At 33.5% G+C, this 10,175-nt stretch overlaps 1 protein-coding gene across 2 annotated transcripts in view; it reads left to right on the top strand.

Annotated features, from left to right (window-relative positions):
* Positions 1-10,175, top strand: part of LOC110032915 (phosphoglycerate mutase-like protein 1) — a gene marked incomplete at its 3' end in the record, with an annotated part of 42,193 nt that overhangs the window by 14,748 nt on the left and 17,270 nt on the right. For both annotated transcript variants that reach the window (XM_020736700.1, XM_020736701.1), the window contains 1 exon segment: positions 3,258-3,337. In XM_020736700.1, the coding sequence (XP_020592359.1) occupies positions 3,258-3,337 (80 nt within the window).

Below are 10,175 nucleotides of genomic sequence, written 5' to 3'. Positions count from 1 at the left end.
TAGAAAGAGTGCCCATTTCTTAGCATGGCAATAGCACCACAACCCACTTTATACCCAAAGGTTCTTCATGTTCTTAAAGGTTTGTCGCATATAATTCACAATTAAAACGTTTCAAAGTTTTCCATGACTTGTGATGACTTGTGGATCTCACCAAATAAATATCAGATATATAATCACTACCCTAGATAGATTGTAAAATATATGATAAAGCTCATTACAAAAGTTACCAAGGAGATTGAGAAAGTCAATCAAATAAAGCAAAGGAGCTTTTATCTTAACGAACACTTTAAGTTTTTCTTTCAATAAAACCTATAATAAAATAATGAAACTCTCAATCATTCATTATCTGTTTGGTATTTTCATTACTTTACATTTTCTAAATGATGAGGACTGAATAAATTCTCCAAGGCATTTCAAAATCTCACAAAATCTTCTATATAAGCTGCCTCTAAAACTACATTTCTAGCCATTGCTTTGCCGGCTAGGCAACATTGTAGCCTTTGAACAGGCACCGTTCGAGTGTTCAGATATGGGCTGTCTGGTGTTATAAAAAATGGATAGTTGTTTGGTAAATATTCAAAACATTTATATAATAAATAACTTAATTAATATAACATTGAATTATAATATATTATATATCTGCATTTAAGTAAAACAACTCAATGAAACTAATGGAATATAAGTTAAGATCATATTCATTAAATATATCATTATTATCAGATTAATCATCAAATGGATGATGAGCATATTAAGCAAAATTTAGTGAAATAGTTTAATCTTTTAGAATCGATTAAATTTTCCATACAGAGGACCTGGTAAAGGAATTTAATCAGTTATCCTTATACACATGTTTTTTAATTAAGTGAATAATAATATAATTAACCTAATTATTATAGAAAAGAAATTTTAGCAAATTATATTTAAATTTTAACATGTGGTATATGATGCATCCAATTGAACATGTTGAACTATAAGAGTATGTAGTTCGTTGAAAAGTAGATTTATGAGAATACTTTAAATACTTGTGCAGTTATAGCAGTGGTTGCACTTCCTTATATATATATAAAGTGTGTGTGTGTGAGAGAGAGAGAGAGAGAGGGTGTGTGAGAGAGAAAATAAGCTTGATGATTCATGAAGTTGTGTGGTCAATTTAGTAAGGGTAATGTTATAGCAATGAAAAAAATTATATGTTATTGATCAATTTTAAATGATATATAGCATGATTAGTGTCATAATGCATAACTTCCTAAATAGCTAAGGGAAACAATGATATTGCATTACATAAATCCTTACCTTATTGTTGTCCACTGTCAGAAGATGTTAGTATGGATTTTGTACTAAGGATGCCATGAACTTTGAAGTAGCGTTGTTCCAACTTTGTCGCAGTGGTTTGAATTTTTTAAAATAGCACATTTAATCTTTTTAATAAATCAACTGATGTGTCATATCTGTCTTAAATATTTTAACGAGGTTGTTAAATTACATGGATTGCTAAACTATTGTGATTGATAGAGATGAAAAATTAATAGTTATTCCTATACAACTCTGTCAAGAAAAAGGATATTTAATTAATATTTCAACTACTTATTGAGCATACTTCTTTGTGATCAAACTTCTAAGACCCTTCTATGGCTTGTGCAACCCCCATAGCTTCTGGCACTAGATTTCTGATTTGACATTGTATTTCTACAATTTTTTAAAATACTATTTTCTTCATTTTATTTTAGCGGCCACCATACTCCAATTTTTGCTATATTGCTGTATTCATTGGGGTATTTGGCAATCTTTCTTCTCATGTTTTGGATTTTGGTCGTACTCTCATTCTTTCTTATCAGAATCTAGTGAGTTTGACTACCGATTTTTCTAACATTGTCTTGCACAACTAAAGCAAACAGAGAAACGAAATTTTGGTTTTCTTGGTATGATCACTCAAATGCATCTTACAATTGGATGGTATTACTGTATATGCTTGCTATATTTTATTGAACGAACTTCATTTAGAATCTCTAGTTGATCCCATTTGGATTTAATTCATCCTATGTATTTACATATCTCAACACCTAAACTTTACTTTTTTACATTTATACCACCCAAATCTTTCATATCGCATAAAAAATAAAATTATTTTAACATTTAGAAGTGAAATACACCTTCATGCATAGTTAAGGTGGTGTATATGTGAAAATTGAATTTTAGGTGTTGGATATGTAAATACATAGGAATTGCGTGGTATGTTTGTAAATTTTCCTTTCTTTTGTTTAGCAAGCTTTCTATAAAGTTAGCTGCATTTATTTTATCGAAGTTCTAAATAATTTTTTTAATTTACTTTATTTGCGTTTTCATATCCTGTTATTTTTCATTTTTATTTTTGTTAAAGGTTTCATGGCTCCATATTTTTATTACTATTTTGTATTGCTTCTGTAGTCCACATAGTAAGGGTACACTTTGAACTATATATGTTATGATTTTTTTTCTTTTTATTTTTTATTTTTTATTTTTATTTTTTTTAATTATTTTTTTGCTGATTTTGTTGTTGGCAATGTGGGGTTTACTTGTGAATTTGTTGTGCAGTCTCAGTTTTATGCTTGTTGGGGTTTTAAGAACTAGTTTGCACTTATGGGACTGTTCATGGACTATATTCAGCAGATGTCTCTCTTGAATTTTTTTTTATAAATAATTCTTGGTTAAATTCTATTTCTATGTATTGTCATGTTCTTTTATTAATATGAACTTATATGTGAAATTGTGAAAATTAATCTAGTAGACATCTGGGCATGGTGGCTCTACTGTGATTTTTTTGATCAGATGAGCTACCATGTTGTGCCCATGTTTGTGCCTTTTTACTGTGGGTAACTTATTTTTCTTTTTGCTTATTTTATTAATTGATTTTCAGTCAAAATGCTTCATTTCTAATGAAATGCACATGCTCTTTATTTGCCAATATGTGAATGTATTTATAAATTCTTTTTGGTAATGCTCCGTTGTTTAGGTTGTTGATTAACACCCTAAAATTTCTACATTGTGTTTATATTGGAATTTAAATGGTATGTTAACATAGATGTTCATAAAATCTTCTTTGGAGCATTGACTTAAATTTTGTAATGCTTCACCGCACGAGGTTGATAATTTGCCTAATGTTGGTTCTTGATTATCACACTCAAATTCCCACTTGTAATTATCATATACTACAAACATTGGCGTTTACAAAAATTTTTTTATGGATCTAAGTGAAACTTTGTAATGCTTGGCTTCATCAGGTTGATAATTTACGTAGGCATGTCATTGCATGTGGGCTGAATAAGAAGATTGATCTGGTTATCACTTCTCCTTTGTTGAGGTACATATGCTAACTGTGGTCTACAAATTAACATATCATTCCTTTTTGGTTGCATTATTATTTTGTTTTTTTTTTTTGTAATTCACTAGTAAGAATATAAACGCCATGTAGAATTCAAGTTGATTACAAATTTTAAAAGGTATGGTTTTCTTTAAAGCCTCCTCAGTTTTTTAGAAGAAGATTTTTAATTTAGACGGGTGAGCTATTTTGATAAATTTTCAATGAAATTTTTGAAAATACGACCGATGATAGTGATTTTAATATTGTTAATAATAATAAAACGTTTATTTTTACCATCACATTAGTAAAAAAGAAGTTCAAGAGACTTTAAAGAAAATCAAGGGTGGAGAATCAATAGGATTTGATGATATTCCAGTTAAAGTGTGGAAATAATTAAGAGATTTGGGAGTTTCTTGGCTTACCAAACTTTTTAATAGTATTTTCAAAACAAAAAGGATGCCCGAAGTGTGGAGGAAGAGTATTTTTGTTCCCATTTTTAAGAATAAAGGGGATGCACAAGAATGTCAAAATTATAGAGGAATTAAGTTGATGTATCATGCTTTAAATTTATAGGAAAGGGTAATTTAACATAGCTTAAGACGTGATAAAAAAATTTCTTATAATTGGTTTGGATTTATGCCGAGCAGGTCTACTATGGAAGCTATACATTTATTGAGTGGTTTGATGGAGAAGTACAGAGAGTAAGGAGGATCTACATGTCAATTTTATTTATTTAGAAAATGCTTACAATAAGGTTCCAAGAGAAGTCCTCTGGAGAGTTCTAGAAAAGAAAGGTGTTGATATGACTTATATTCAAGTCATTAAGGATATGTATATTAGAGTTGTTACTTGTGTTCAAAGAAAATGTTGATTGACCAAGTATTTTTTTTATTTCAGTTGGATTACATTAGAGATCAATTTTAATCCCATATCTTTTTTACTTTCGTTATGGATGCTCTTACTGGACATTTACTGGAGGATGTAACTTGGTGCATACTTTTCGCTAATGACAACCTTCTTGTGGATAAGACTAGAAAAAGAGTTAACAACAACAACAACAACAACAAAGCAAGCCTTAATCCCACTACGCGGGGTCGGCTACATGAATCTTTTTTCTTCATTGCGTCCTATTTAGTGTCATATTTTCATTTAGTTCTAGTAAATTAAAATTTTTTTTTATACAATAAGCTCAAGTCTTCATAGGTCTATTTCTGTCTTTCTTAACACAAGTCGAATCTAAAACATCTACGACGTTTAATGTGACCAAACCACTAAGACGACTTTCTATAATTTTGTCTGTCACAGGAGCTACACCATCCCTATCATAGATATATTCATTTCATTTGTCTCTTAAGTGTAAAGCCCCTCATCCACCTAATCATTCTCATCTCTGCAACACTTAACTTATTATTATGCTTCTCTTTTAAAAGCCAACATTCAGCGCCATAGAGCATTGCATGTCTCACCATCGTCTTATAAAATTTTCTTTTCAGTCTAAGCGGTATTTTTCTATCACACAAAAGGCCTGAAGCATTCCTCCACTTCAACCAACCAACTTAAATTCTACTATTAACATCCTCATCTATATCACCATCGCTTTCAATAACGAACCCAAGATATCTAAACTGGTCACACCTTTTAATACTTTGATCACCCAAAGTCACACTTCTGTCACTAGAGCTACTACTACTAAAATTACATTCCATGTATTCAGTTTTAGTTCTATTTAAATGAAGGCCTTTAAACTCCAATATAGACCTCCATAATTCAAGTTTTTCCTGGACTTTTTCTCTCGTTTTATCCACGAGAAGGATATCATCAGCAAAAAGCATACACCAAGGTACATCCTCCTATAGACGTCCAGTAAGACCATCCATAACTAAAGCAAAAAGATATGGGCTTAAAGTTGATCCCTGATGCAATCCAACAGAAATAGGAAAATATTTGGTCAATCCTCCTTTAGTTTGAACACAAGTAACAACTCTAGTATACATATCTTTAATGAATTGAATATAAGTCATATCACCACCTTTCTTCTCAAGAACTCTCCAAAGGATATCTCTTGGAAACTTATTGTAAGCTTTTTCTAAATCAATAATGTAGATTCTCCTTATTATCTCTGAACTTCTCCATCAAACCTCTCAATAAATGTATACCTTCCATATTAGAGCTGCCCGACATAAATCCAAATTGAATATGAGAAATCTTTGTAATGCGTCTTAACCTATGTTCAATACCTCTCTCATAACTTTAATGTATGACACATCAACTTAATTCTTCTATAATTTGCACACTCTTGTGCATTCCCTTTATTCTTAAAAATAGGGACCAAAATACTCTTCCTCCACTCAAGCATCTTTTTATTTTTTAAAATAATATTGAAGAGTCTAGAAAAAGAGTTAACGAAAAACTTAAATTATGGAGGTCTATATTGGAGTCTAAAAGCCTTCATTTGAGTAGATCTAAAACTAAATATATGGAATGTAATATTAGTAGTAGCTCTAGTGACAGAGTTGAAATTATGGGTGATCATATCTCAAAAGGTGTGAACGTTTTAAATATCTCGGGTTTATTGTTCAAAGTGATGGTGATATAGAAGGGGATGATATTAGTAGATTTCATGTTGGTTGGTTGAAGAGGAGGAATGCATCGGGTCTATTGTGTCATAGAAAAGTACCGCTTAAACTTAAAGAAAAATTTTATAAGATAGTGGTGAGACCCGCAATGCTCCATTGCGCACAATGTTGGCCTTTAAAAGTGAAGCATAAAACAAAATTAGGTGTTGATGAGATGAAAATGCTTGGGTGGATGAGTGGCTTAACACTTAGAGACAAAATGCAGAATGAATATATCCCTGATAGGGTTAGTGTAGCTCCAGTGGCGGACAAGATTAGAGAGTGTCGTCTTAGATGATTTGGTCACATTAAACGTTGACCTTCCGATGATATAGTTAGGAGAGTAGATATTTTAGATTCAACTTATATTAAGAATGGCAGAGGTAGACCAAAATAGATTTGGGCATAAAAATGATCTTAATCTATTAGAATTAAATGAAAATATGACACTCAATAGGACGAATTGGAGGAAAAATATTCTTGTAGCTGACCCCCTTAGTGGAATAAAGGCTTGTTGTTTTTGTCATACTAGTAAGAACATATACCGTGCCATATTGTTAAAGTTGATAAACTCTATTTTGATTATTACAAAAAAATAATGCCAGCTTAAAAAAGTTAATATATTGCTTAGTTGCATTTATTGTTCTTTTTCTTGGGATGTAAAGATTGGCGGAGACAAGTGCCATTTTATTTGTTTAGGGTTAGATGGGTAACTAAATCGAGTCGAGCTCTCGCCACCCTCAGCTTGAGCTTGATTAATTAATTGAGTTCGAGCTTAAGTCTACGAGTTCACATTGGATCACAAACTGACTTGTTTATTATAAAAGAGAGAAAGTAATATTAATTTAATCTAGTGTTCTAATAAAATGACAAATAAAATGAACAACTAGAAGATAAATAATAATAAATTACTTGTTATAAAATATAAAATATTTTAATGTAAACAATTTTAATTATTAAAAGATAAAATCTTAATTTTTCAGTATATCTTGAGTATATTTTGTTCTAATATAAAATAACATAATGTGAACTCATGTAAAGATGTCATCTCCCACTCCCACGCTCGACTCTGTTAGGGTTTCGACCCATGTCGAACCCTAGCAACCCTTATCGCATTAAGAACATTTCTCTGGCGTCATCTCTCCATTCTCTTCGTCGTCTTCGTCTCTGTTCGAAGCCGATAGAGTTCGCATCTCGTCGTCTAAAACTGGAAAGTGTGGCTCATGGATGGGAGACATGTGTTGATTCAATTAACCGTGACTGAAGACTACACTCAAATTTTTTCCAAAAAAATATCTCAGCATTGCTGGTAAATCAATGAAGCAACTCAAGTGCTCTCCTGATTTTAACCCCAATTATGAACCTTGATAAGATTTAGTCTACCGGTATGGTTCAGTCTACCAGGTCTTCATCAGGTTCTTTACTTTATTGGGATCATACTTGGGGACCCTATGAAACTAGATCTACCGACTTTCAACCTAACCAGACCTTCTGTGACCATAATACTTGTGGAAAGAGATATTACTTTACCTGATGTTACTGAAGTCTGGTTGGGCACAATTCATAATGGATATTGGCAATAAATCATCATGGAGCATAGACCGCCTTACTGTTCTCATTGTAAGATGTTTGGGCATACACTTGATAAATGTCATAAGTTTCATCCTAATTTGAAATCTAAAGATCAAGTGAATAAGGATGATCTAATCCCACTATTCTGGATATATCTGTTCCATCTGGAGAGAAAGCTACCATATAACAGGTTTTGGATATCGCTAAAGATCAACCACTTACCATCCCTGCTGAGAAGGTGCAAACCGATCATTTACCCCAACATTGCAGTTCCTGATGAAGAACATCATACTACATGTACAGATCCAAAAGTGCTTATACCACTCACTGTTATTGAAGAAGACTCATTTACATGCCAAGACACACGAGAGTGCTTCTTTGATTCAATCAAAAATCAGCTGGTACAACACAACATCCTACACATGTCCGACACACTTTAGACCAATCCACTGATCAGACGAGCCAATCTTCGGATGAGGAATGACAGGTTTATTCTAGGAGGAAGAAGAAGACTGGAGGCCGACTCGAGTTTGGAAACTTATTGGATGATATTTTGGTCACTACTGTCAATGACACTTATCTTACTAATTTATTAGCTGGCTCTTTTTCTAGAATTACAGGTAGAGATAAAGCAAAATTGGGTCGCTCTCTAGCTACATGATACTACGTTTTTTTGGCATTTTTTGTTTTTTTTCTTTTGGTCTCTTGTAATTTTCTATTTTTTTCTCTTTTTCTGGAATCATTTGTATGTGATGGTTATCGTGGGGGAAGACTGTCATGATTGGGCCCTTCCACACAATCTATATATGTCCTTATTTCCTTTTAGTGTATTAGCCTTTGAGCTTTCTCAAAAAAAAAAAAAAAAAAATATATATAAATACCATGGCGATTGATTCTGTCGCTCGAAGGACACCCCGTCTCTGTCATAGACATTCTGCTTCTGCTCGCTTTCTGCTTTGTCAGCGACGACGTCTAGCTGGTCCAGCCATTCGCATCTGCGCAGTTTCACTTCCCGATAGCTTCGGTTCGGGTTTCTGTTCAACGACGACATGTTCGCATATGCTCGAAACTGCGACCCATTCATCGGTGGTAGTCGGCAAGCTGCGCCAGCTGTTCCTGCTGTGCTTGTGTGAAGCATTCTAATGGCCTCAGGGCTTTTCTACGCTGCTGCCCTCGCTAGTGATAATCTCGTCAAACCCTCTGATGCTACATTGGTTCACAAATGCAGCTCCTCTTTCCACCTTGCAGATAATTCGATGTTTCCGCAGACGTACCATGATTCTGTTGCAGGACATGAAGATTGCAATCTCATCAAAAAAGTAGAGAAAAAGGCACACAAACCAACACTATGCTTCTCTGACATTGAAATTTCAACTCGTGCAGGAAAATACAAATTTTTACTAGTTGGAAAGTTCCAATTTGGTCGCCCTAAGATGGAAATTATCATAAAGGTTTTTGAAGATTTCAAACTAGTTGGAGCTTGGCAGGTGGGTCTTTTCAACGGAAGACATGTTATGATACGGCTGAACATAGAAGAAGTTTACGTAAGGATTTTCTCAAAGAAATTCATCATAATCGAGGGGAATCATATGAAATTGTCAAAATGAACTCTTGATTTTGATCTCATTCAAGAACCCCCAATTGCGCCTATCTGGTTCTCATTACCTGAACTCAAGCTTCAATTCTTTGACCTACCTATCTTATATACAACTGAGACTATATTTAGAAAACCTTCATAGATAGACACACCTACAGTTCATTTCTTAATGCCTTCTATTGCAAGAATTTTGATTGAAAGTGATATTACACTACCAGATGTAGAAGAAGTCTGGTTTGGCTCTGCTCACAATAGTTATTGGCAAAAAATCATTATAGAACAAAATCCTTATTACTGCAAGCACTGCAAGATGTTTGAACACCCGCAAGAGAAATGTTTCAGATTGCATCCACAGTTGAGAACCCATAGTCAAAAGCATAAACATGTTGTTAGTGCACCCAATGCCTGAACGTACTCTCAGCAAACCTGATGACAACCAACCTGAGGAGAGAATTATCACAAGACAGGAAATAGTGTCTGCTCTTAGGAACCCTTCTCTTGACCATATAAGGGATAATGTTCGGACCAAAAGTCATGATAGCACCGCAACTTCTATTCAGAAAGCATCAGGTGCAGAGGTGACAATTAACATTTCACATACACTGGAACCTATCGCTGTGGCAACGACTGTCTTTCCTTCTACTGCAGTTCTAATATCTAATCAACCTGAGGATCATATGAGTCAGTCTTTAGATGAAGAATGACAGGTTTACACTTCTCGGCGGAAGAAGAAGGCTGGGGGCACACTCCAACTCGGAAACTTAATGGATGATATTTTGGTTACTTCTGGCAATGACACGATACTTCAAATTTTATTATCTAGCTCTGCTTCTAAAACTAGAGGAAAAAGCAGGACTAAACTGACTCGTCCCTAGTTACTTGTTTTCTGCATGTTTTAAATTTTTTGAGTATATCTGTATCTTTTTGTTGGGATAGTACTGTACTTGTTATCGTATGGGTAGGGTGCCTCTATTGAGCCCTCACATACAACATTTATGTACCTTTTCTATTTCAATAAAATCAGCCATTGGACTTTTCATAATATATATATATA

Source organism: Phalaenopsis equestris, unplaced genomic scaffold (assembly GCF_001263595.1).
Source record: "Phalaenopsis equestris unplaced genomic scaffold, ASM126359v1 Scaffold001057, whole genome shotgun sequence".
Classification (NCBI taxonomy): Eukaryota; Viridiplantae; Streptophyta; class Magnoliopsida; order Asparagales; family Orchidaceae; genus Phalaenopsis; species Phalaenopsis equestris.
The sequence above is the reverse complement of the archived record's forward strand: the minus strand, read 5'-3'. Positions and strand labels throughout refer to the sequence as shown.